At 42.8% G+C, this 27,870-nt stretch overlaps 1 protein-coding gene across 1 annotated transcript; it reads right to left on the bottom strand.

Moving 5' to 3' along the window:
• Positions 1 to 319: 319 nt before the first annotated feature.
• Positions 320 to 27,870, bottom strand: LOC111861547 (pyrimidine-specific ribonucleoside hydrolase RihA). The gene is made up of 6 exons (XM_023846207.2): positions 27,770 to 27,870; positions 16,472 to 16,704; positions 13,845 to 14,022; positions 12,428 to 12,544; positions 8,517 to 8,656; positions 320 to 1,031 (listed from the first exon to the last, which is right to left on the bottom strand). Exons 2-6 carry the CDS (start codon positions 16,679 to 16,681, stop codon positions 693 to 695), a joined length of 984 nt encoding a protein of 327 aa, XP_023701975.1. The 5' UTR covers positions 16,682 to 16,704; positions 27,770 to 27,870; the 3' UTR covers positions 320 to 692.

Below are 27,870 nucleotides of genomic sequence, written 5' to 3'. Positions count from 1 at the left end.
TTTCAACTTGTTAATATTTTACCATGTGAAAACTTCTAGAAACTGCACTAAAAGATTAATATATATTGTACTCCTGATACTTCTTTTGGCTTATTTTGGACTTCACCCATCGTCTGGTATGTAAAAGACAAAAGACCACGACGTTTCGGAGACTGGATCTGTCTCCGTCTTCAGGTGGATAGGGAAAGATAAACCTACTCAGTTGGAGTGATTGAGACTAGCTCTTTCTAGCGGGCCCAACTGAGTAGGTTTATCCTTCCCTATCCACCTGAAGACGGAGACAGATCCAGTCTCCGAAACGTCGTGGTCTTTTGTCTTTTACATACCAGACGATGAGCGAAATCCAAAATAAGTACAGTATACACCATCATCAGAATCCTTTCAAGTCTATCTGTACTCCTGATGTTGGCATTTTGTGGGTCGAAATATTTTGATACGTTGGAAATACTTAACTAGGTAATATTTATTAAATGTAGTAGGCCTATTTTAGGCTATATTTAATGCCTTCCTGTTTCGGAAACCAGAGTGGTAATATTTTATTCCTTTTTCTTTTTTTAATGTGTTTCGTTCTGAACAGACAAGTACACAAGGTATATCTCTGGTGCGGAGCAATATCGCGCTGGTAGGGCGGAAGTAGCGGCAATTGGTACAAAGTTCTTCAGTTTTATGTGTAGTGTGTAATACTGTGAGGCTCAGGGTTTGATCATGTCCGGGTCGAATGCTTCTAGAAGTAACTTTTTATACAGTTCTAAATCAACCCTTTCGATGATGGTTACGTTTGGTTTGAATCCTAATTTCTCTAAGTGGTCTACTACCATGGCGCCTCTGGTGTTGTGACCATGTAGCTCTACCGACACATACACCTCTTTCATCTTAGTTGCGACCTCAGGTACCAACAAGATGGCTGCCGCCAACGGATCACACCGACTCCACACCCCATACATCTCTCTGTCCAGCATCAACTTCTCAACCTTGTTCATCAGCTGAGCCTGTGGACTCTCAACGGCGCCCAGAACGTTCTTCCGCCACTCCTGCAACAGAGTATTATCGTTAGTCTGCGTGTTAATAATGTGGACAGGTTCCCAGATCCAAACCCGAATTCTTTTAACGGGACTTACGTACTTGACGAGTACTGTCGTTTGCGGTGTAATGCCGTATAGTCCGGTAGAACTTTACCGACGTTTCGAAAGAACATACGGCCTCAATCTTCGGGATTCGCCTGATTCTTGCTGGCTATTTGTTTGGTTCCGTATTTGACCCTGAAGATGTAGGCAGTGTGTTCCTCACAAAGGTCCGTGCGTTACGTCTTCTTAGTCAGCGTTGTGACAACCTCAAATACAGTGTATTTGTCATTTATTTATAGACGAAAGCTGGAATATTGGTTAAGCTATGGTCTGGACCATCGAGTAATTGAGGTTCGATTTCAGGCATACGAAAAAAGATTTTAATTTTTCTCTTCTCCCTGAAGTCCCGACCAATCATCCTATATTGTACAGACATTACGAATGCGTGGAAGTATACCTCTATTCCTCCATATATCATTATAACGTGTTGCTTAATTAATCACAGGCAGAGCTCTATAATTTTCACATTTTTATTTACCGGGATGTTAACAGTTCAATACGTGCGTATAGCGTCGGATGATTCGACTACTGAAAAATGAACTGGAAGGGATGTGGAAGGAAACTGTCGTAGCCTAATATGAGGTAATATCCAGACAGTTGCCTCGAGTGACTGACGTAAACCCCGAAATTCTGTTAAGACAGCGATTCTCTGAATCAAGAATTGAACCGGAGACATCCCGAGTAAGAAACAAGGCCCTAACCATTAAACTCCTATGTTTCTGTCCCGAAACAAGAATGGAAAGCAATATTAATGCCTTTGTTCTACAGTTCAGCGCTTTCCTTGCGCTTTCCCTTTCACATTAATCATATGCTAACTTATTGCAGTTAAACAGGCCTATGTAACGTAATCCGACGTACTACGAGTGCAAGGCAAAATGTATCTGCAATGTATACACTGTCAAGATTTAGGCGTGACTAGAGGCGGGTTTTGGATTACTGACTGTATCTACTGAAACCTTATACACAGTACTCGGGACTACAGGCAGTTACAGCTACCGTTATTCCCATACTTAACAGTTCACCGTTGTACACGCAATAGGGTTCTCAGCCTTTACTAGTCGTATCCTGGCAACGTATTTACAACAATCTGTCACTTCAAATCACACATTAAGTCTCCTTTTCACAGCCTAATCCCATTCTTGTCGTTATTCTGCAACTGCTTATTCCGAAGACTGGACTAAATTCAGTTCCCAAGGTTATATCCTGTAAGGCTGGCGTCTCGAAACTCGACTCAGTTCTTCTCAATTGAACTCTTCTTTATAACTACTTTGCATGGACCACGCAGAAAACACAGCCTCTCTATTGTTGAGAAGGCGTGTTTACAGCGCCGTTGCATAGCAACGGAAGTTACTCGATTGTTAGGCCGCTGGCTTTACACCGCGGCGGCCCGGGTTCGATCCCGGACCTCGTCAAGTGGGATTTGTGGTGGACAAAGTGGCGCTGGGGCAGGTTTTCTCCGAGTACTTCGGTTTCCCCTGCCAATCTTCATTCCACCAATTTCTCCACGATCACCCTCACCTATCATCTGGGGCTGGTACAATAGGCCAGAAGTGGCCGCAGTACAAGGAACTTAGTCCCACCCCACTAGCAATAAAAAGATACTCGATTATTGAGTATTCGTAGCCGCGGGAATGTGTTGACCGAGTTGCCTACCAATGAACGTCTATTATTACTTCACTATTCCGGCTTTCGAGTGGCATATCACAATACTAAAATTAACACAACAGCAGTACATAACTCGGAAGTGTATCCTTTTTCAACAGAGTCCCGTGCTTTTCATTGCACTTTCCAGCGCTCCACATGCCTCTACCACTAGAGGAAAATATTTTCGATCGGGGGGTAAGCCATATGTGCATCGCCTCCTTCAATTCGTAGTCGCAAGCGAAATGACAGCCTTTTGAAGCAAATTTCCGATGAATGTGGGCTTGAGCAAGACCTCGGACCGCAGTTAGAGTTCGCAGCAGTACGAGCCCGGCCATTGTTATGCAACGGCACAATATATTCGAGCTGTATATACAGTCTCCGCGTCTACACAACAGTGACTTGATAAGAGAATGAAACAGAAAATTGTCGGAATTCATTTATTGTGATCAATACTATACCAGCACAAGTTTCGATCTTACTATATCATCGCTGGTCGAAATAAACAAATGATTACAGAGTCATTGAATTTCAAGTTATGTTAAAACGAATTTCAGTCAATATGGATCAATTTTTCACATCGAGATACATACGCGCTATATTAAAATGTCAAAACACTTTAAAATTGAGGACGAGGTTATGTACGGTTTAGTGTACAGGTATACAATATTGGTGTACTGTGTTGGGTGTGTTGTGTGCGTTGTGCATGTTTTTCTATTTGTTTTAATCAGGAATGTATTGTTGACTGGAGTCGGTGTGCCGAGTGAAAAGGGGGGGGGGTTGTGGATTGGTTACTTGTTGTAATTGTTCTTTTTTCTGGTTTATATTGCGACGACACGTGTATGTCTCCAGTTTATGGAAGTAACTGGTTGTATTAGGAGTTTGGAGAAGCGGTCTCGTGTGTTTACGTATACGGTCTTTGAACATATAGTTATCGGCTATCTTATGAGGTTTATGTACTTAGATATGTGCCTATATCCAAGTTGTTTTAAATCTCTTACTTTGTAGGGAATGTGTGAATGGCCTTGAGTGCTGTATAAACTTCGGCTTTAAGTCTACGTGGTCGGTTTTTGGCATGGCTAAGTTGTGGTTGCTTGTAGTGCCTCATAACCAGGACGCGGATTTTGATGACATGTCATCTTTTTTTCCTTGTATCTTATGCGATGCTCTTGAATATATAAATTTCGGATATGAGCTGCTGGTTACAGAATGTAAATTTTATAGGTAATTTTTGTCATTTTTTATATTTTTTCATTTTTTGGTAAATTTTTGGACTTCTAAGGGTATTTCTTGTAATTTTATACCATTTTTGGCCATTTTAGGGAATTTTTCTTCATATGTTTTCTGAAATTTGAATAACATGGAAGCGAGGTGTTCTTTCTTTTCTCCTTTCGGTCATTTTCTGGATTTTTTCGGTCATTTTATGTCATTTTTTAATATTTTCAGGTCATCAAAATCCGGGCCCTGCATATTACATTTTTTGATCATATTTTAGGTAATTTTTCTGGATTTTTTCCATCATTTTATAGGTCATTTTTTAAATATTTTCAGGTCATGAAAATCCGGGCCCTGCTGATAACACTGCAGTGGAGCAGTATTCCCTCTAAGCTTCGCGCGCAACGGCTGTCGCACTCCCGCGCTCTTTTATTGACTTAATAAAAATAAGATTGAAAATAAAACTACATTTTTTTATATATTTTTGGGAGCTTATAAATTTAATGTCTGGGAATTCTTGAGTAGATGCACATTTGGCTTCTCTCAAGAAGGGCTCAGCTCCATAAGTAAGTTATGGGCACCCGGGGTGCTCAAGTCAATCCAACTGCTTCTCAGAAGCTACCATGGCTTGCTCACTTGCCTACAGGGAACGTTGGTTGGGAGTTTACGTTCCAAAATCTCACTTTTCCTCCCTGAATTGTTACGGTGGTCATGTTTTGTTATAAAGGCCGGTGCGTCTTAAGAATTCGTCACCTTTCTCGTGATACTTGTTCGAAAGAAGTTTATAATATGCAAATTGTTACGTATGTCCTGTTTCATGAACTGTTTTAGAATCCATCTTGCACAGATTTTAAGAAGTGAAGTCTGTGACGGAGGATGAACCCTGACTAACGTACAAATTGCTTCCTACTTAACCGAGAGTAACCCGCCTGGTGTCGAGAACAGGTACACGAACTTAATCGCTGTTCTTGTCAGTTGCTTATATTACACTCAACCTAAGTTGTGTGGTTAACAAACTCAGTCTGCATGTGTATGTACAGTTACACTGTATTCATATACAGACTACTTTGGTTTTGAAGATTACTGTATTCTGGGATTTGAAATCGTGTAGTCCGGTTGGAAAGTATCAACTTTTCGAATGAACATACTGCCTCAATCTTCAAGGTGTACTACTTTATTTCAGCGCCAGGGACTCCATGATAGTAGATAATTTTCGGAAATTAGGATTCAAATTATATGTATCCATCATGAAATGGTTGATTAATAAGTGTACAGATGTTTCTGTTACAAGAATTTGCCCCAAATACAATAAAATTATGATCCTTGCTGCCCGTTAAACTACAGACAAAATTGCAGAAACGGTTACCAATGCCAGTTACTCCACACTTCTCCCTCAGGACTACCATGAAGATGGAGGCATCAGGTTAATCCGAAACGTTGGTACCTTTCAACCAGAGTCTACGACGTCACATCCCAGGAAAAAGTAATCGTTATATTCACAGCCGTTAAGAACCTCAAATCTCAAAAATACCGTGCTTTTGTATTTCTGTTGAAAACATTTTCGAATAGTTATTTATCTTAGCGTAATCGAAACTGTATTCAATATTTATTGTTTGTACAGTGCTCGTTACTATATTTCGATATTACATTGATGTAAGATACGCGATAACTCGTGGCCAAAATGAAATCCGAACGGCTTTCTTTGTAGATCCCACATACGAACTGAAATCCTTTGACCAATTTTGAAGACGAAAAGTGGAAACAGACATGCCATGCCATCATTCGTTTCCTCTGCAAAAATATCTCATAGAAACGAAGGACGTTGTATGTGAATGTATACATCCATGAATTCAGAATTAGTTGGAGGTGAGTGGTCAGCTTCACACCCCGGCCGCTTCATCCCCGAGGAACGAGCTCACGGTACCTTTTAGAAAGGAGGCTGGGTGTGCCCCACAGCCGGTCTGGACGACATGAGTAAGGCAAAATTCTTGATTTTACTGGGACTCGAACTCCGGCCCCTCGGTCGTTCAGCCCCCCTAGACAGTCTCCATCCTGAGGCCGCCCACATTACGATTATTATTATTATTACAATTATTATTATGGTTCTACAGTCCTTTGTTGGGCCTTCGAGACTTTTTTCACTTTCTTGATCCTACACAGTCTGTAGGACTCCTTGGACGGGGGATCAGCCCGTCACAAGACCTCTACCTACACACAGGACAACACAAACAGAATAAACGTACACAGTACAAACATCCATGCCTTGAGTGGGCTTGGAACTCATGATCCCAGTGTTCGAGCGAGCGAAGACAGTTCATGCCTTAGATCGCGCGCCACTGTGATCAGCGCCAAAATTACGTACAACTGCATAACAATAACTGTTATATATAATACATTATCGAATATTATGGCGATAAAATCAAGAAGCATCATTTGATTATGTAACAGTAGATATATGAATTAAAAAATATATTGGTTAGAATGTATGAAAATAAGAAATATCTTGGATAACTGAGGAGTTTATAGGAGGTTAATATTAAAGTATACCTTAAACAACTTTGGGAGGGGAGGGTGGCGATGTGGATTGCATTAATACGGCATCAGACGGGATTAACTGGCAGGATCTTATGAGAACTTTGGGGTTACATGTGTATATAAAGGGGGGGATTTCATGACCATGTCTTCTATTGTCAGTTTCTCAAGGAAGAAATTCACTGAGAAGAATGGCGTCTTCTGGGATGTGGCACCGTGTAGATCTTGGGTGAACTGACGTTTCGGAGGAACGTATCGCCTCCGTCTTCAGGGTTGAAAAATCCGCGAGCGAGGAGCCACCATGAACAGATTGCTGCAGACCTCTGCAGCTATACGTTCCTCCGAAACGTCGGTTCACACAAGATCTATACGCCGCCACATCCCAGAAGACGACATTCTTCATAGTCACCGCCGTGAAAACCTCAAACCTTACAAAGAAGTTCACTGCTCCTGGAGCTAGTTAATACTTGTTACCATGATGACTCTTATGTAGAATACTGTCACGTGTTGGGTGTATGTAACGCGACAAATAACTTCACGCCGTTTTGGATCTTAGAGAATTTATTGAACACTCGCTCTTACACAATTTACAGTTTCACAACTACTGCCATCTGCAGTATCATAATTACTTCTCCTGCTGGAGTCACTTCCATTCACTCGATACAACTCAACTCGTAGCTGCTGGACTTCAACTCATACTGAATACTGCTCTTAACACTCTCTCTCTGGTTTCTGGCTCTCTCTCTCTCTTTCTCTAGTGCCGATAAAAAGATGAATATGCCTTCAAATCTGGAAACTCTTTTAGGAGCCGAGCTCTCAGACTGATCTTTTTCTTTCCCCTTGCATGGGGCTCACTGTGGACTGCTTTGTGTGGAGTTCCTATTCTTTCTCGCCAGATCTTCATTTTCAATCCTTTTAACGCCAGTGCAGATCTCCAGATGAATCTGCACTCAGCAATAGTGCGAGGATGATAATGTTCATGGTGAGGTGCCCCAGGCTTGCCAATCATTCCTGTACTACCAGAAGGTACAGTTCCATGCTTGCTGCGTCTTGCTAGAATGCTCATATTGATGTGATGTCCATCCCTAGACTGCTGTGACAATCCTGAGCCTCTCTGGTATGCATGGTATCTGTCACAGTTTCCTTGCCTTGGATGAAAGATATCACCACTGCCTGCAGCAGCTTCAGTTCCATCCTGACTCCCAGCTGGTCCCTGAATTTTATGAGATTCCATATACTTGAAACCATATTTAAATTCTTTATAATTTTCAGTTTGTTTCTGTACTGCTTCCTTCAATTCTTCCATCCCCATGTTTTCTTTCAGATTGTACCGTTGCTCAGTGAATGATGAGTGCCAAACAGTGATTTGTTGGTAAGCAACCACGTGAATCGTTTGATGTGAAACAAGGCCTGGAGGCGTATTCTTGCGACGCCACCTTATTTCTCTTCCATGTAACTATAACACAAATGTTCAACAAGTCGTTTCACAGTCGGTCCTTTCGTGTTAACTACTCATTAGAATGTCGAACTGTCCGTGCTGACTAACCACTGGCTTCTACTGGCGCTCACGCTTTCTGGATTCACAACACACACTGCACAGTTGGCTTCTTATATTGTTCTGTTACCATAGCAGCGGCAGCACCGTCTGCTGTTACGTTACAGCGGTCGGGGAGGGGGTGTTTACTGGACTGTTACCATAGCAGCGATAGCGGCAGCGGCTCCTATGCTGTTACGTCACCGCGGCAATTATTGCTTAACACAGCTTCTCTGCTGTTACGTCACCACTGGCAACGCGTGTTACCGCGTCGTGTGGAGTCCACGATCCTCAACATCCTCCCCACCCTGACAATCCAAAGGACTGGATACTGGATAATAATAGTACTTGTAAGTGTGTAAAAGTGTGGGTTCAATAAATAATCGCTGAATCCGAAACTACGGGAAATTATTCATCGCGTTATCTGGCAGACAGAAGTAGGTTACCAGGTAACACGCGACAATACTTACATATGAAATTCTGCCGTATTTATATGCCGCCTCCCAAGGGAATATTGTAATTTGGCATTTCATGTTATGTATTGTTACATAGGCCGCCTCGGGATCACACCAGAAGTTGAACTCCGCTGCAGCTGTCACATTTCCTATGCCTAAAAAAATGCAAAATGTAATTACTGTCGTTTCCTATATGCAGTGTAATTTGTTACATGTGTCCCTTACGTTTCGGAGGAACATATATCCACCTTTTGGGTTGAACATTCATTGTTTTACCCTAAAGACGGAGGCAGCATATTCCACCGAAGTTTCAGGAAACAGCCACCAGATTACACGTCATCAAATCCCGGAAGATAGTACTGTGCATAATCGCCGCCATCAGAACCGCATCGCACGGCTGCATTCATCAACCGCGGAAGGATATACACTACATGTCACTACAACACTTCTTCAAATTCAGAATCTATCTGTCCATGGGTCTACAGAGCTTCGTTGGACCTTGGCCGCTTTTTCAATTTCTTAATCAGTCGGTAGGACTCCTTCGACGGGGGATCAGTCTCTCGCAAGGCCGCTACTTACACAGAACACAGACAGAGAATAAATGCACACATACATCAATGACTTGAGTCGGTTCGAACCCACGATCCCAGCGTTTGTGCGGGCGAAGAGAGTTCATGCCTTACACCGCGCGGCCCTCTGTGATCGGCTTCCAATTCAGAATGTTGTTCGTTAATTCGACTATGCTGTATCAATTCCATCGTCCAGGGAGAAATTATAAGCCGATCGTGAATGAAGAATTGGAAAGGGCGTACCTATGCTCGGGAACTGCAAGACAGCGTCTACACGAGCGCACAAAATGCGTCCGTTGTAATGAATGTACTTTGCTGGGGACGTTGCTGAGGACACCACACAGCTGCAGAATGCGGTGAGTTATTTTTTGTCTGCAATGGAGCTCGAAGAAAGGGTAGCATTCGCCTCTCTTGTTTATTTCTACAACGGACGTCACGACGTTCGTAACAACAGACGCATTTTGTGCGTTCGTGTAGACGCTGCCTTAGAAGTCAGCCACAAGAGTCGATCCCGGCATCTCCTCGTCTAAACACAGCGCAGTGAAGCGTCTTTCAAGGAAAGGGTAGCCAAAATTCCGAGGTTTCTGTAGTTGGAACTACGCGAAGTGGTCAGCTTCACGCTCCTGTCGCTTTATTTCGGTGAACATTTCCGTATAGGGCAAATAGTAACTACTACTGTTATATACTCGTTCCTCTCAGCATGAAATTCCCACCTAGCGGATTGGCATAACGGTAACGCTCTACTCTCATTCGGGACGTACTGGGTTCAAATCTCACCAGGACAACGTTTCCGACACTCTCTCCAAGCAGTTGTTAAGCCCTGATTAGACTGCAATCGCTTCCTTCCGAATCCCAATTTATCATCCACCAGTAACCTACCATTCGGCGCTATATAGGCTAGATGCTGAGAGCTTCGAGGAGCCGGGATAGCTTTGTCAGTACTCCGGCTAGGCTATGGACTGGAAGACCGAGCAGTCGAGATTCAATTGCCGGTGGGGACAAGAAATGTTCTCTTACCCATAACGTCCGGATTGTCTCTGTGGCCCACCCAGCCACCTGTAGAGTGGGCATCAAGGGCTTTTTCCTCCATGAGGTAAAGCGGCCAGGACCTGAAGCTGACCACACACCTCCACCTTAAGGCAGATGTCAAGAACTGTGGAGCTATACCTTCATTCCTCCATACGTCTTCATATAATGGTGCTTAATTAATAAAACGTAGGAGTAAATTTACTTGTACCTTTACACACTGCTTCGTAATGCCACCCACAGAATTCTAACAGAGCTTAAAGGCCCATTTCCTTCAGACGGTTATTTGATGACGCCTTCGGTAGTGAGAACACATAGCGTCGATCTCTTCTTTTTAATTTGTGTATATTCATCTGTTCAGTTCCTTCAAAGTTACAATACAGCATTGCAGACCTCTTCCGAGAAGAATATTTTCACTCCTCTGAATTTATTAGTTTAAAATATGCAGCTGATTATACAGTGCGGTCATCTGAGCTACTCGAAGGTCTTCCGATTGCTGAGGCAGGAGAGACAAAAGCTCCTCTCGTCAGTTTGGGGCTGAATGTTAAAGGCCTCGACAAACGAAGGGCTCAAACATTACAACCTTCCTTCACAGACCTCAGTAAACTGCTGAACAGGTCTCGTGAGATTATACTGTGACCTATTCGGGATTAGCGTGACTAATAGTAATGGGTTATGGATTAGATGAATAAATTTATTTGACACTCACAGATGGTAACTACAAATAATTACAACATTCTAAAGATTATAATCTTTAGAATGTTGTAATTATTTGTTAACAATAATTATTGTTAACTGTAGCGCACAAAGTCTTCAGTGTCTGCTTGTTCGTCGTTGCTTGACAACGAATCTTATCTAGTTAATACTTCACAGTTGAATCCTCAACTACTGAACTGCCTGCTGAAGTCTCTTAGAATGAATCTCTTGAATTCACGAATGAACTCCTTTTTATAATTTCCACGCGGCCCGAATATAAGTCACCATGTCAAACGGTTTATCGTTTTATGTTATTCTGGTTATTGTCACGGGAATGTCTTTGTTAATATTCGTTGCCTTGGAAACAGGTGCTAGGGAACCGTTGCCTAGCAAAATAACTTCCGCTTCTGTTGCTGTTTCGGTTTTTAAGCAGTGTTTACCCAGCCGTTATTTCATCACAATACGTTACACGCCGGCCGATCCCATCCCAAGTCCTAACCACGGTAAACAAACATGGAGCCAGTTGCAAATACACGAAAACAAATGTGGTAGTTACTGGACAGAATTGAATCGAATGAAAACTCCGAATCCTCACTTAGGAGAATCTGGATGACATCATCTATAGGCTGGACATTCTCCTTGAAATCTTTCAGGTGCCTAGCACAGGAGACCGGGTTTACAAACCGTCAACATGCAATGCCGAGTCACTCGGCCTGCACATTACGTATAGGCTCGCTTCTCGGTAGCTGTTTAACGAATTACTGGGGCGATATTGAAGAGAAACTGTAATGTGTATGTATGTTCTCTTCGTTCGTCGAGTACACTACCAGCCAGCCCAATCTGACACAAGGCGCGCCTGGCTCTCTCGCCTGAGAGACCGAACGATTTTTCCATGGCTCTCCAGTATCTCATTGCATATCTACTTAGAATTAGGCGCCAGTATCTTAGTTTAATGAAATGGTAACATCGTAACATTCTGGGGAAAACACTGCATTAAAGAAAGGGTTTAAGAGGTAAATGAATTGTAAGTTAACTGTACAAAGTATGGAGCATTTAGTACGCACTGAAGACGTAAGACACATATACTGTACAATGTAGTCACAAGTACACATGAAGGAAGAGACCACTTCTCGGATACGGGTTTGCGTGGGATACAAGACAGATATTAGAAATATTGGATCTAAGGAGATCGAATGCTTTCAGCTGGCTGAGGACAGGAATAGTTGGCGGGTTCTCGCGATAAAAGTAAACATTCATTGGGATCCTTAAAAGGCGAAGGATTTATTGACTACCTTCTCTGGAAGGATTCTTCTCCCTGAAACTAAATAATGTTCATGTTTCTTTGGGGGAGTCCTGCGTAAATTTGCTATAGGGCAAAATAAATACACATAAAAGGAAACAGACAGAACATCTATATATAATGCAATAAGACCTTATAAAAATCCAATTGGACTTCCTGCACCCAAGGGAGAATGTAGGTAGAAAGCCTACAGACTGATGTACTATAAATGGAAGGGTCTTAGAAACCTCTTTTGACATTCACAGGCACAACCTCGGAACCACTAGGCTTCATTCGTCACCGTAATTTCTATAATAGTATAACTGCTCGTTTATTTCACACAAAGCCACAATTACCTTCTATATTTCCACCCATTATAAATATCTCTTTGACGTTTGTGCAGAAACTGGGATCCATTCTGATGGCTAGAGCGACGTTTGTTAGTGGACCGAGACACAGGAGGGTAACTGCACCTACAAAAGGACATAACACATAAGAGTCACTGGAAAGAGAACACAGAATGTGCACTCTGTTTTATAACGCAAGAGGATCACTAAATTTGTAAGAACAGAAATGTGCACCCCCTCTCGGATGACACAAAAGGGTCACTGGCAGGCTAGTGAAGAGGGTGAGGGCCAGTTGGGCGTAAATTGTAAAACGCTGTAAATACTTTTTACTGTATAATGTGAAATTTATTTTATAAATAGTAGAACATATGATTTTTTAAAGCATTAAAAAGGAAAAATCGTCCTTGTAACAGTCCGTGAAGGCCCATAGGGGTGTAAGAGGTCAAGGCTTCCACATTTTCTAGACAATCGGCTCACAGATGGTGGCAAGGTTGTCAGCCTTACGCGCCGGACCCCCTTTGCCCTCAGGAATCTTCCAGGTACTCATTTCTGTTAGAGGTTGAATCGAACCCAGGGCCATAGTGAGGCTGGTAGGATTAGGTCAATTCATAAAAATTCAATGACATCGGGACTCGAACCAGGGACCTTCCGGCTTCTAGTACAGTGCCTCAACCAACTACGCTTTCGAGTGCCCCGATTTGTTAGAGCGTTATTAAAATACACATATTCATGTACTTATATGGCTTTAGGAGTGGGGTGGGGATCCAAAAATTTCTGAGTGGCCCGGGTTCCAACTCACCTCTGTAGGGCCATGGTCATTGCATATGTAAGAGGACACCAAAAGTGTAACGTTTTAGGCAACACACGAGAGTCACACACAAGCTGTGGAGTCGCGTGTTCGCTCCGCGGACACTCGTTTCTCAGCCGTGCCCAATCGACGGTCGTCTGTTCTGCTTGCACTATCCCGGTCTTACCGTTGCCATGTCAGTTGCAGAATACAACTTAAGTTTGATCGAAATAAGTTATTTTGTACGGAGAAATATTTGGTGCCATATTACATAAAAATAAAATTGACATATGTCAACTTAAGGAGGTGGACGAAAATAACTGGTAATAAAACTGAACTTATAATTGCGAACAAAAGAAGTGGACGAAATATCTGTGAAAAAAAAAAAGTTCTGGCAGTCATACAAAACGAATGGTAGTTGTATAAATGTGGATGTAACTGACAGCAGAACAAAAACCTACGGTCGAAAAGTTTGTGGGCAAAAGAAGCGAGAATAACTGTTCGTGCAAAAGAGAAAAACAATGCTGGTGAAAATTACTGGAGGCGCACAGTACAGTACAGTGGATAATATTTTCTCGCAGTATTTCTTTTGTTTCCTTCGCGACAATAAGTGTGTGTTGCTGACTGTGTGTAACCTACCTGGATTCTGGGACGCGATGCGCGTGAGATAGTTGACTGCGTTCTCCTTCTGCATTACTTGGGCCACGTCAGGGGCGTCTCGGTAATCGAAATTCCCGAACCCATCACTGCCATGGATATTCTCCGCTCGTTGAAACGTCTCCACTATAGAATCCGCGGCTCCACGGAACACAGGAATCTGGCCACACATGCGTACAACATTTTTGTGGGATGATACTATTAAAACTGATATTATTATTATTATTATTATTATTGGAGGGGGTGGGTTTCCCCATGCACCGCGACCAGTTGTTGATCTATTGTACGTCCCCCTTTGCTATTCTACCAGTCTCCATACCCTACCGGTACTGGTGCGTGCTATCAGCCCCGTTGAGCCAACGAGGTCGGCCCTCGGTACTTTGATACTTCTCCCACCTACCAGAGGCATTTGAAACTACTTGGTCGGGAAACTGTTGCCTAATTTAGCTCAGAGGGCTCCTAGAGACATGAGGTTCTTTTACGTGCCGTAAATTTACGACACGGGACACACGGCTTAAAGTTCCCTGAATTTTTCCGCCTTTAAAAATTCCACGACCTCCACCGGGTTTGAACCCGCGTACCTTGAGTCATGAGGTGGGAACGTTACCCCTAGACTACGGAGGCCGCTGAAACAGATCTTAACGAAGTGGGTTAATGAGATGTGAATCCTCTGAAAATTATCTGCAGTCTCATATGTTCTGAAATTTATATTTTATCGCATAGATTTATTTTGTTTGCTTTCGCAGTGAAATTAAAAGAAGAATACGTTGCAGAAGTGTGTGTTAATAATATTACATCTGAGCATCTCATTCATTTCCGTCTTTAATGCAACTTAAAAATGTTCACAATCTCTCATAAATTTAAAATAACATTAAAATCACGTCAATTTCTGCATGTTTCGGCCTTACTTGGCCATCTTCAGGCAACTGTTAACTTTCTGAAACCGTTGCACTACATTAGATCGCAAGTCAATTTTATTTCCATGCTACTTCATTATCGTTGTTCACATGAAAATGAGATTCTTTGGGAACGAATCTCTCTCTCTCCGTTCCGCGTTTTTTTTCTTTCTTTTTGCGGCGTCCGTGTTTTTGCTTCCTTCGTGCGTATGTTCTCACTAGTGCGCGCATGTACGTAAGGACATATTGAGGGCTGCGCCGTAGCTCAAGCGGTTAGTCGCTGGCTTCCCACCGCGGCGGCCCGGGTTCGATCCCCGGTCTGGTCAAGTGGGATTTGTGGTGGACAAAGTGGCGCTGGGGCAGCTTTTCTCCGAGTACTTCGGTTTCCCCTGCCAATCTTCATTCCACAAATTGCTCCACAATCACCCTCACCTATTGTCTGGGGCTGGTACAATAGGCGAGAAGTTGCCGCAGTACAAGGGACTTAGTCCCACCCCACTAGCAATAAAAAAAATAAATGACATAGAATAGAAAAGCGCAACAACGCCACAAAAGACGTACGGGGGAGTGGAAGGATAGCTACACGTATTCCTAAACTCGGCAGTGGATGGAGATGTGTGGCCAATTTCACGCCCTCACTGCTTCAGTTCGGGTGGCAGAGCTCTGGAACCCATTTTACTCGTGGCTGCGTAATCATAGGAACAGTTTAAACGCTGTGGAGAAGAGAAAATTCTCCCGTGCTGCGAATCGATCTCCGATTCCTATCGTCCAGGTCGTAGCATATATTATTTTCGCGGCATTCAATTTAATTAATTTCGATATTTATGTAGGTCTAGAAATTTCTTTGCGGTTTGTTTTCTCTTTCCTAGTGCTCCTCAATGCCAGTTATATTTTGAATGTCTCTAATGTTACGTAAAACGAATATTTTTAAATGTCGGTTCTTTTCTTTATCCACTCTGTTGGGAATTCAGATTGCAACTCCAATCTGTATTCCCAAAAGAGCGGACAAAGTACACTGTAAGATGAGACACCGGCCAAACAATTAATGTCAAAGAATACTACACCTATACCACAGGCCTCCAAGCAGTTTACTATATGTATACATGTGTTGAATATACCATTATGTCCGCTAGAGTATAACAAGAAGATTGCAGCAACTGACTTCATGATATGTAATATCACATGAAGAGTTTCTAGCCATATTTTACTCCATAAATTTCGTTTTATAATTAGTTTATAATTCATTGTATTTTTATACCTTGTATTTCATAATGTAACAGTTCAATAGTGTATAAATATTGTAATCATGTGTTTTGCCTGATGATGGATTTAAAAAGCCGAAATATGTAGATGGGTAATTTTAACCTTGACCGTTATGTTGCTGTGTTACGACGGACTCCTATGTGACCTACAGCATAGTTACTCACTGTCCCTTAAACGAATTTCTTTAAAATATGACGATTTGTACAAGGACAGTAACTTCCTACAGTCACTTCGGGTACCATAACATGCGGGAAACCTCATAAGCAGCTTAGTTACTAACATTTCTTTTCCCGAAGCGTTGAGCTGTCTCCTAACTACATATCGTTAACAGCCTTAAAGACGATACACACTTTTCATAGCTGTGTTTTATAACGTTTATGCTCTCGGACAGAAAATGGCAAGACAGAGGAGTCTGAACCGAACTTCGTTCTCGTCACCACCAATACTCACGTCGAGTCGGCCAAGCGTGTGCAGTGTCTTCAGGGTGTTGGCGCACACGTTCTGCAGTGACGTGTTGCCATGAACGCACGTGATACCCCAAATGTTCGCGTCTCCCTTCCTCTGTGCTGCAGAACACAAGATGATGGCCATGGCGTCATCCGACCCCACGTCTGTGTCGATAACGAGGTTCAGGACCCGCCTGGACTGGACTGCAGCCATGTCGTAATCGCTACCAGCCGCCGCTGTAATTGCACAATATTGTTTTCTGCAATAGGCTTACAGCTAAATGACATGGTCTTCACCCTGCCTAATAAACATATCGTCGCCTTAATTATTAATGGTTCTATCTCCACTTTTTGTGGAATTGAGAAATCGATTACACGGTGTTTGAAACATGAATAATTGAAAACATTAGAGAGAACAAATTTGTTTCCTAATTTATGTTCTGGTTTTATTTATTTTGATCATGGATATACTGCCCTTATGCCCTAAGAAAATCAATGCACTTATAACTCGGAAAATAAACTGGAGATAAAACCATTAAGAAATAATACAACGGTGTATGTAGATATACTTATTGTCACGTGATACGAGTGACTACACAAGGGATTTGGATTGATAATTGGATTTATTGAACACTTACAAACAGAATTCTTAACTTCAAGCAACTGTAGCGCAATTGCTAATTCACTACAGAACCCACAGCATTCTCAGCTTTTCTGGTAACGGCTCCCAACGGCGGCCGTTCCCCTTACTCTGCGTTCCCCACCTGTCCCTGTGTCTCAGCTACCAGCTTCTGTCAGCAACAGCTCACAAGGACTGAACAGCAGCAGTCCTCTGATTCACTCACTCCGCTGCTCACCCTTTACGGCTATTCGTCCAGAATAGCCTACAGGCGTATCGCCATTTCTTTTCCGTAGGCTGTGCTTGTAACGTCTGTGATTGGCCTCGACTGCCTTCCCCGTCGGTCGGTTCTCACAGTAATTACTCTCCAACTGCTCCCTCCTTAAGAGCATGCGTCCCGGGTGGTTCCCTGATAAGGTGCCAGCCGGTTCATGTGTACCATCATCATCCTTGTTCTTCTTCGAGGGTGGCTGGCAAAAGTTCCGAGAGTGGACGGAGCTGCTACATCTCTGGGTCTTAAGCTGATAGTAGTAATCTTTCGCTTGGGCGGTTGCCGGCTCCTCCACAATGTCTCTCGTTTTCCAACTTCTCACGAAGACCTGACTGTTCGCTTCGCGATCTCCAGCACGATGGTTTATCCAACAGCCTCATAAAATGTCTCCTTGCTTCCAAGTCGTAGCTGCTGTTTCAGGCCTCGGCCCCTTATTCTGTTACTGAATTTCAGCTACGTCCGTCGTCTTCTCTCAACCGTCCTTCATTTAGGGCTCCCTCGTACATCGTCCTTGCCTGGTCCCTGACGACCGTGTCCTTTGCGCGGTGTAGGAACGATATGGCAGATCATCCGTCCTCGGGCAGAGACAAACTTCTGCAGGCACCCACCATCGCCCTGGGTGAATTTCTTCGCCTGTCGGAGGCACACTACGGCTAAACGCCCGTTCTGATATTGGTCGTCCAGAGCGGCCTCTTCGTTAAGCACTTTCTGCTGCTCCTCTTTTTCTTCAGGACTTCTGGAATTCATTGGAAGGCTTGGCTCTCCTCCGTTAGTCTAGTCAGCGGTTTCGTGACGTTGGCGAGATCGGAAATAAACCGTCCGTAACACGTACATAGGTCCAGCAAGCTTCTGATTTCGTGTTTGATCTTCGGGGTAGGCGATTCACGCACGGCTTTCAGCTTTTCGGGGTCGATGGTTATCCCCTCAGGTGACACACTGTGCCCGCGTTATCGTACCTCCTTCTGAAAAGGTTGCCACTTCTCCGGACTGAGCTCTGGGCGGAGTTCCCGGAACCGCTGAACACTTTCCGCAACGGGTCTACGTGCCGCAATACGTGGTATATATTTGCACGTTCGTTACGAAAATTTGCACAATTATGACTATTAATGCAGCCGCTTCTCTCTGTCTGTGACTTGTTTTTATCAACTTGTGAAATGATGAATGGATTTCCACGAAATTTTATGTTAGGGGTTTTCACACAAATATGTCGACATGTTCCAATTCTACTTAGAACTGAATCGCAAACTTTACAAGAAGATCCACGTGCATTTCTACCTCGTCTCCAGTGTAACTTGCTAAATATATATCTGAGCGAAAAATATTTCAGATGGCTATTATGGGGAAGCCAAAGCACCCAATCTAGGTCTCATACATTTTTCGGGTCAGTCATGCAGTTTTCTAGATGGTTAAACTAAACTTATCTTTATGCCCCTGCTGAAGAACATTTCGACTGAGTTTAATATCTTTTTCAAGTTAACATTCACGAATTCAAAACCTAGACGCAATGCATATTTATGCCAGTTATCGTGAAACTCAACTGACGAAAGGTTACTAGCTGGGCATCAACACGATTACGAGCAGCAAGACTGCAAATAACTGATGCTATGTAACAAAGAATAAAAAATATTACTATTTTCTGCGATGTGAGACCGTATAGTCTGGTAGATTTTTTCGATGTCCTGGAGGAACGTGCTTCTTCAGTCTTAAGAGTAGATTCTAAAGATGGTGTCAGCACGTTTCTCCGAAACGTCGGTCAGTCTCTCTCAGACTACAATTGCGTCGTAACCCAAACAACAGCACTCTTGAATGATGCCGCCTGAGGGCCTTAAATATGACACTAGTAATATTGTTAGGCACAATGTTGGTAAACTACAGCAAGGCTAATCCTACTCATAACCTAACGATTTCAATTTATGCAGGTGCTTGAAGATAATAGTTCCACATATTATCCACCTCGAAACCAGATGGTAGCATCACCGGTCACCTCTAGCGCTGCACCCATCGGTTTGGAGGCTGAAAGGACCACAAAACTATCCTGTGCTAGATGATAGGAACACCATGTCTACAGGTATGGAAGCTGAATTGTTAGTAGATTTATCGGAGAAGAGATATGAACATTTAATAATTCCAGCAGAAAGTGTGAATCCCCCCTAAAAAGACAGAAAGTAACCGAAGCATGTAGGGTGGATTTTAAGCAATTTATTTACTTGCATATGGTCTATTTAACGAAGTTGTCTGTAGATTAACATAACCTCGAATGGTATCGCGATGAAGGCAACGATAAAGTTTATCTACCTATCTATGGCTTTAAAGCCCGTGTGGACCTTGGACGCTTTTACAGATTTTTAATCTATACACGGTAGGACTCTGGACGGGGTATTAGCCAGTCGCAAGGCCGCTACCTACACACACAGCAACACAAACACAGAATAAACGCACACAGACAACCTTGCCTCAAGTGGGATTCGGACCCACGATCCCAGTGTTCGAGCGGGCGAAATCGGTTCATACCTTACGGCGGGTTTACACTAGGCAACTTAAAGCAACCTAGTTGCCCTCCTCGGGCGACTATGTTTGCCGTCAAGTTTATCAAGCAGCATGCGACCGACAGCATCTACACCCAGAGCGACTGGTTGCTTCAATTTTTACGTCGGCTTGTGTAGAGATGTCACTGCAGGCAGTTGCTGCCGCGGCTTATCTCATTTTGGACAGGAGAAGAAAACGTCAGAGAAGAGTGTGGTACACGAACATTTATATTAATAGTGATATACCTCGCAATTACTTTTTTAATAGACTTGTTGCAGATGACGGTTACTTGTTTAAAAATTTTAGTCGCATGTGTAAAGGGGACTTCAATTACCTTCGGGATATGGTAGCTCCTCTCATTTCAAAATCCCATACCCGACAGAATGCTCTTTTCGCGGTATTCTTCGATAGGACACTTGGCTTTATCCGTGTCCTAACTCGTCATGCCGCATGCGAGTAGGCAACTGAACCCACTAGCGATGGATAACCTTGCGGCCTGGAGCAACTAGAGGACGCGGGACACAAGCCGCATGCGATTGCGCTACCCACTACCTGCAAGTGAGCAACTTGCAGCATGCGATTGCGCCGCGTGCGGCGCGGTTGCCAATGGTTGCCTCAGTGTAAACCCGCCTTTAGACCGCGCGACCACTATGATCGGTTACGATAAAGTTATACTGGCGTTTAGTTCTTAACGTCGGTACTAGATGGAAGTGAGACTTACTAGTTAATAATGAAGTGAAATGAGTATGGGAAGAAGGGGGCGTGGCCTAGTTTGCGAGGGGGAACTTGCTTAAAAAGGTAATACTGCCGGTGCAGCCTGTCTCCGAGTCATGATTTCAACCCCGGACCTCTCAAATACCACTCTCCCGCAACATTCAGTGGCATCTGTAATAAAGAGTGTCTCTAGTGTGTCAAGGTACAGGACAAATAGCCAAATAACGGAAATAGCAATTTCAGTTACCTTGCAGGAATTCGATACCCGGTCCGTACAGTCTGTCACTTGAGCTCGTTGCTGATGTCATATGATGGGCCTCGAGATATGGGGAGGCGTCATATCTTGACCCATTAAGTTCTGAGGGTACTGTAACCAGCCGGAACAAATCCAAAAACAGCTTGTTACTTCCACTTCAGTAACAAAAGTACTTCTGATCTGCTGCGAAGATTTATGAAGTTCACGAACTTCATGCAGCATAATCCGTAATGTGAATAACTGATAGAAGAACCAGGCCTAAAGGAAATCTCTGAATAATAAGTCCCACAAACATGAACGGAGTATCGAATTGCAGTCTTCGAGTAGGCGCACACAGACACACACGAGCCTTGTACGTACGCGGGAGATCAGTAAATATGTCACAAGTGGAAGTAAAACAGCTGTAATGGACGTAATATGTTTTCCATGTGAATCACTAGGCAGCAGCACAGTCCAGCTTCGTGGCAGTCTAGGTAGCAGGAGCGCAAACGCATTGTCAGAGGCTGGTTTCAGTAGTAAAAATGGTGACCATGCTTGAGGGGTGTACTACAGAAGAGCAGCGTTCTGCTGTGGGCGAAAGGACTCAGTGCAAAAGATATTCATAAATATATTTTTCCTGTTCACGGCGGGAAGTGTTTGTGGCAAATATTTCGCTGGTGACGAATAAGTATAAATGAGGCGCGGAAGTGGCTGAGAAAACGAGTTTCGACGCACTCGTAAAGCGTTGGGATAAGTGTATCAATGTTGGTGGAGGCCATGAAGAGAAATACATTTTTCCTCCAGGTTCGAATATGATATGTTACACATTTTATATCCATTTGTGACCTATTTACTAACTCTCTCCTGTATATATGTCACAAAGCGTCTGCAAGTCCGAATTCTGTCTTGCGAGTTATTGCAACATACATTGTGGATCACATCAAAGTACAATCCCATCTCGAAATGTGAACAGCATTCAGCACAGCGATCTTGAGCTGTGTGCAATATCACGGTTGAGCGTGTCACACGATTGCGGGATGTCTCTGATTACCTTTCCGCTTAAATGGAACTTAATTTCATGCGGTTCGGTCTGTTTCGATTTTTAATGTTCTTTGATGTAACAGAGCGATCACGAAGGTTATTCCGTCTGTTCACGATGGATGCGTTCTCTCACTGCGTTACCTCACAGTGAATATTTTTCCCCCAAATGACTGAAATTATATGGTATATTAAGTTATATCACGGATTAAGGAACAAGTAAAGAAAATTGTTTATTTGTTCTTTATCTTCAGTTTATTTAATGACGTTCCCAACAGCTGACACACTGGTGCTACGGAACCCAAAGTTGCCTTTGCAATTATGTAAGGGCCACCGAAGAAGNGGGGGGGGGGGGGGGGGGGAGAAATTATATCTCCGATTTTGAAGGTTCCAAGGCAGTGCCCGCTTAAAGTATCGCTGGTTCTCGTTATATAGCTTCGGGTTGGACTGAACAGAAGACACCGTCTCCAACAGTTATTCTGGCGTTGTGAGTTATTCGTTACCTAGCGGCACATTCTTTGACGACGTAATGTCGTGTTTACTGTGCCACTGCCTAGCAACGGATGACAATTCATGCTAAGTCATATGGTGACGTAACAGTACTTAACACTAAACTAATAAAGTGTTTAGAAAAGATGTTTTACTACCAAATATTCGTTAAATTATTCATCTGAAGACAGAGAACAGCTAAATATATAAATTACAAATTTTATTCCGGATTATTGAGTTTGTCCATTGTCCGGTACTAGAACACCACACGATGGACATACTCAAAGAACTCAGTAGTCTCGAGTGTTACACACCACCGTCAGGGTCCTTTATAATCGACTAAGAATTACATGGAGCTATTTATTCGGTCAATGTTACTTCTTGTATGTGACCGTCCGTACTTGTCATAACAAATTCTTTTAAATTTCACTGTTTATACGTTTCCAGATAGTACAGGGTGATTCTATATTGTTGTCGGAGTTTCTCTGACCTATAATTTTCAAACTGAAAATAACAGAATAAAACTGCTGACACAACATGACAGTGTAACCCAAAAGTTTTATTACTTGCTGACTCAATACTGCAAAATTCTAAACAACTTTCTTGGCATGTAAGATGTCCAAGCGGTATTCAATTTTCCTCCAAGCGTTCTCCAGCATTTGCGGTGTAACTGTTTCGATTTCAGCAACAATTCTGAGCTTCAGTTAATCGAGGGAGGTCATAGGGGTCTGGTAAACAATGTCCTTAACGTATCCTTACAGGAAGAAATCAAGAGGCGTAATATCGGGTGAGCGTGGAGGCCACGGAATTGGTCCATCACGACTAACCCAGTGCCCAGGAAAATGCACGTCAAGAAATTTTGAACAATACGAGCCCAATGTCGGGGTGCCACGAAAGGCGCACATGTTGAAGTTGTTTAGCATTCAGCAGTATTGATTCTATGAGTCACAAAACGTTCTGAGTTACACTTTCATATTCCGTAAGCAGTTTTATTTTATTTTTTCCGATTGAAAAATTATACGCCACGGAAACCCCGAAAATAATTTAGAATCACATTGTAAATTTATTAGCTCAAGTTATAAAATATAAAATGTTTTCTCTTCGTCCTTACTGTCAGTCTGCAGTGCATCGAAGTGCATCTGCAAGCATGTCATGGGCACTTCAGTCTAGATCACTCGAATCGCCATAGTCCTTATTCCGTTCCCCCCCCCCCAAATTGAAAATGAAACTGAAGGGGAAGGGACGACGTTTTGAAACAGTGTCTGACATCCAAGGGGAATCACAAGCGGTACTCGACAGCATTAAGGAAAATGACTTCCACGGTGCTTCTGAAGCTTGGGAAAAACGAATGGATCTCTATATATGTTCCCAGGGAGACTATTTTGAAGAATATGGCAGCCAAAATTGAGTAAGTTAAGCAAGCATTTCTTGTTTGACGTAGTCCGGGAACATCGTAGGTCCAAATTAATTGCTGCAAAGCTGTTCATACACTACATAAAGTCATAAATATTTTCCCTTGTATTTCATTTCATGAAATTTTTTAAATGAAAATTTATACAAATCGGTGGGATATTTAATTTGCTTTTTTTTTACATTTTAAGAAAAGTATTCAAATGTAAAATTTAAGTTACATATAAAGGACGATTATATTGGACGCACAAGAACAAAAATAAAAATCGCTGGACGTTTAGCTTAGAATCGCTTCGCTAAATACAACCGAAACAAGCAAGTAGTGTCTTAGATGAAACACACGTATTGACAGAGGAACCGACATGACGTTAGCAGCGTGTATTCATTTTAAGCACGCTTTGGAGAACCCACATAAAGGAACGCAACCCCTCTTAAGTAGCAAGAGCAACTGAAGACAGTAATAGGACCCTGAAAAGAAAATTGCGATTATCTGTTTTCCTGCTTGGACTCCTAATGGCTCACGCACGGGAATTTGAAGAGTCTCGCTGCCTTCTGCCAGCCCCTTTCTGTTTAGTTAGAACATATTACATGTTACAACTAGCCAGCCACGTCCTCCACGAAGCATAGGATGCTTAATTAGAAGGCATTTCTCGTATTTCTTTCCCTCAAAGACTAATTGTACCTCCGCGTAGCTCCGTCTCATTAACCTCCCGTTATCACGTAGCTACAGCACATTGACAGTGTCACGTTTTCAATTTTCGATACATGTATCTCAGTTTATGAGAGCTGCGTCATAGTAGTCATGATAACATTACGGATTATGGACCTCTTGCTATGCTGTGACTCCGTAAACAGCGGCCGTTATTTGTAACGCCCGCAACAACAGAACAGTCTTATGCAAACTGTTTCTAAGCAACAGTTTGGTAAACACGTTTCCGCTGCAACGGATACCAAATAGAACAGTGTTTTCTATGTGGTCCGTGCCGAGATGTTATAAGCAGGACAGTCTTAATCAACGAGTTAGTTGCTGGTCGGAGTTGTCAGCAGCTATAAGAGAGTTGTCACCAGTTCAATTGAGTGAAGTGATGTGAAGCAGTGGTTGCTGAGTGAGAAATTTCAGTTGGACGTAGGAAGTCAGTCTGTAAAGAGAAGACTAGAAGGTTGATGTGAAATGGTCGCCAGCCTAGAACACAGTAGTTGAGTTGTCAGTTCACAAGAGTTCTGCACGGGCGGTTTTGACAAAAGGATCTGAGTGCGGGAAGCTGAAGAATCTCCCTCGGTAGAAGCCGTTGCCAGGAAACGGCTACTGTAAACTGTAATAGGCTGAGGACACTAGTCTGTGTGTCAGTGTTCTACAAATTGTAGATCAGAGTGGTGCATACAAGTGGTCAATAAATTCAATTAATCCCATCCATCTATAGACACACACAGCCCTAAATCGTGACGATATTATGTAATAGTTCATTTTTCAATGAAATATGGGCTATCAACTTTTTCGCCCACACTCTTCAAATGTATCTGCAAACAGGATCCATATTGGATCTGTCGTCCTTACAGCAGTGGTCAATGAAGAGTATGGTCTTATGGGTTGCAACTCCGTGTAGTTCGCAGAACGCTCGACGTTTCGGAGTAACAGTTCTATATTCTGCGATATAACGCCGTGTAGTCCGTTAAAAGTCACTGCTTTCACGCTGGTTTCTTGCTTGATTTATTCTCCGACCTTGAAGATGAAGGCATCAGGTTTCTTCGAAACGTCGATTGACTTCCAACGGACAATATTGCGTAACATCCCAGAAGATACAACTCTTCATAACCGCCGGTGTGAACACCTAAATCTCACATAATCCTGTTGTCCTCGCGACTTCTTTTGGTACTCAAGTTTCTTGTGCCTGGAGCAGGAGAGGCTTGAGGCGAAAGTTGAGACGGACCTCCGTATCGTTCAGTGTTTCTTGCATTGATACTCTGCGTTCACGTTTCGGTCTTCTCTCAATTTAATGTCACTGTTTCCTTCTTTATTGACGAGTGCAGCCTTTCCTTGGTGGAACTCGAATTCCGGTTATACTGTTTATTTGCTGGGGAAGAATGTAAATGCCATGACGAATTACACAGGAATTATACATCCCGGCAAATAAATTTATCGTGAAGTAAAAAGGTAAAGCTCTCCCTGTAACAGGCCGTGAAGGCCCATAGGATTGTGAGAGGTCAACGCTCCCACATTTTGTCTTGACAGTTGGCTCACAGATTGGGGTAAGATTGTCAGCTTTACGTGCCGGCCGCCCTTTACACCCCCAAGGAAAATTCCTGGTAGATTCTATTAGTCTGAGTCGAACCCAGGGCCATAGTGTGGCTTGAAGGATTACGTTAATTGAAAAATCCACCTCATCGGAACTCGAACCCACGACCTTCCGGCTTGTAGCATAGCGCTTCAGCCAACTACACTACCGCGAGCCCCCGAACGTGGAGCAAATAAAGACAAAATATACTAATGAACATGTCCAAAATCAGGAACCGACTTAACTGTATGCAATATGGTAATCAGTTTGGGAATATTTGTAAATGAAACTATATGAAAACAACACTACCCAACAGAAGTTAAATTTATGATGGAACTAGGAATTAAGAGGAGACTGAATTCGGGCAATGCTTGTTGACAACCAGCTCACAACTTTCCGTCTTCTCGTCTGCTGTCTAAAAACTAAAAATCTGAATTTAGAGAACTATAATTTTGCCTTTGGTTTTGTATGGGCGTGAAAGTTTCTGACATTAACGGTCGAACACAGACTGAGGGTTCTGATAACATAATCTCAGAATATTTCGACTGGAGGAGGATGAACTGACAGGAGGTTGGAGAAAACTGCATAATTAGGAGCTTCATAATCTGTACTTTTCGCCATGTATAATTAGAATGATCAAGCCAGGGAGGATAAGATGGGCAGTGCATATCGTAAACATAAAGGATTTTGATGGGAACGTCAGAAGGAAAGAGACCACTAGGAAGATGGAGACGCATGTGAGAGGATAATATTAAAATGGATCTTGGAGAGATAGGATGGGGGTAGTATCACTGGATTGATCTAACTTAGTACAGGGACCAGTGCAGTGCTCTTGTAAACATGGAAATGAACCTTTCGGTTTCATAAAATCCTGGGAAATTATTGAGTAGGTGCGTGAATGGCGGCTTCTCTAGGACTAAATCCCATGGGGATAGTTCTTAGGAGAAGAGCGAATTCTGGAAGTGGTTCTATTATTCGGACCGAAAATGTTTGTCATTCTGTAAACACTTGAGATCGGGTTGTACAAAATATTCATTTGTCCAGTTGTTTGTATGGGTATGGAAAGCGGCTTCTTACTCTGAGAAAATGAAATAGGCTGTACCTGAAAAAGGTGCTAATGAAAAAGCTTTAACCTAAGATGGTCGAAATTCGAATAGACATTAGAATTATTATATAACTAAGAGTTACGTGATTAATTCAGGCCGACGAATATTGTTTCTGAATTGGTTATTTAACGACGCTATCAGTATCGAGACAAAGCAATGTCGATTGTAATAAAATTAATTAACGTGGAATGGTTGGTGGCATGAAAACTGTTACATATCTGGGAGGTCCCGATTAGTTCGGCTTGATACTACACGGGGGAGACAAGAGATCATTGCTGATTTTTATAGAGAAGTATCTTTGAAAATATCCACTTCTATGATCCAGAATGATAACATTAACATGGATATTGCGAAAGCACGGTGTTAGGATAAGAATACGTGTACTTTGGTCCTCGCTTAAGATCAGGTCGATTGCAGTTTTTAGTATTAGGCAGTGTCGCAATTTCAGGTTCTCCTACGAAGTTACCCTCAACCAATCAGTACGTGAACCTCTCTGAAATTAAAGATGGATTGTCTATGGTCGATCAAGTCTAATTATCGTGTCTGAATTTCACCCGACACTCATAGTAATATTGTACTATATTAATTTCATGCTCATGTGTAACAGTTATAATACGTTACCTAGTTCTTGGTGTTTGTCTCCCGTGGAATCTGTTCCGCTGTAACTCCCGTGGACACAATCCCTCTGCTTTACTCCCACCGGCTGAACGTCTGCTGCAACA

The sequence above is a fragment of the Cryptotermes secundus genome, unplaced genomic scaffold, assembly GCF_002891405.2.
Source record: "Cryptotermes secundus unplaced genomic scaffold, Csec_1.0 scaffold48, whole genome shotgun sequence".
Taxonomy (NCBI): Eukaryota; Metazoa; Arthropoda; class Insecta; order Blattodea; family Kalotermitidae; genus Cryptotermes; species Cryptotermes secundus.
This window is presented reverse-complemented; position numbering and strand designations above follow the sequence as displayed.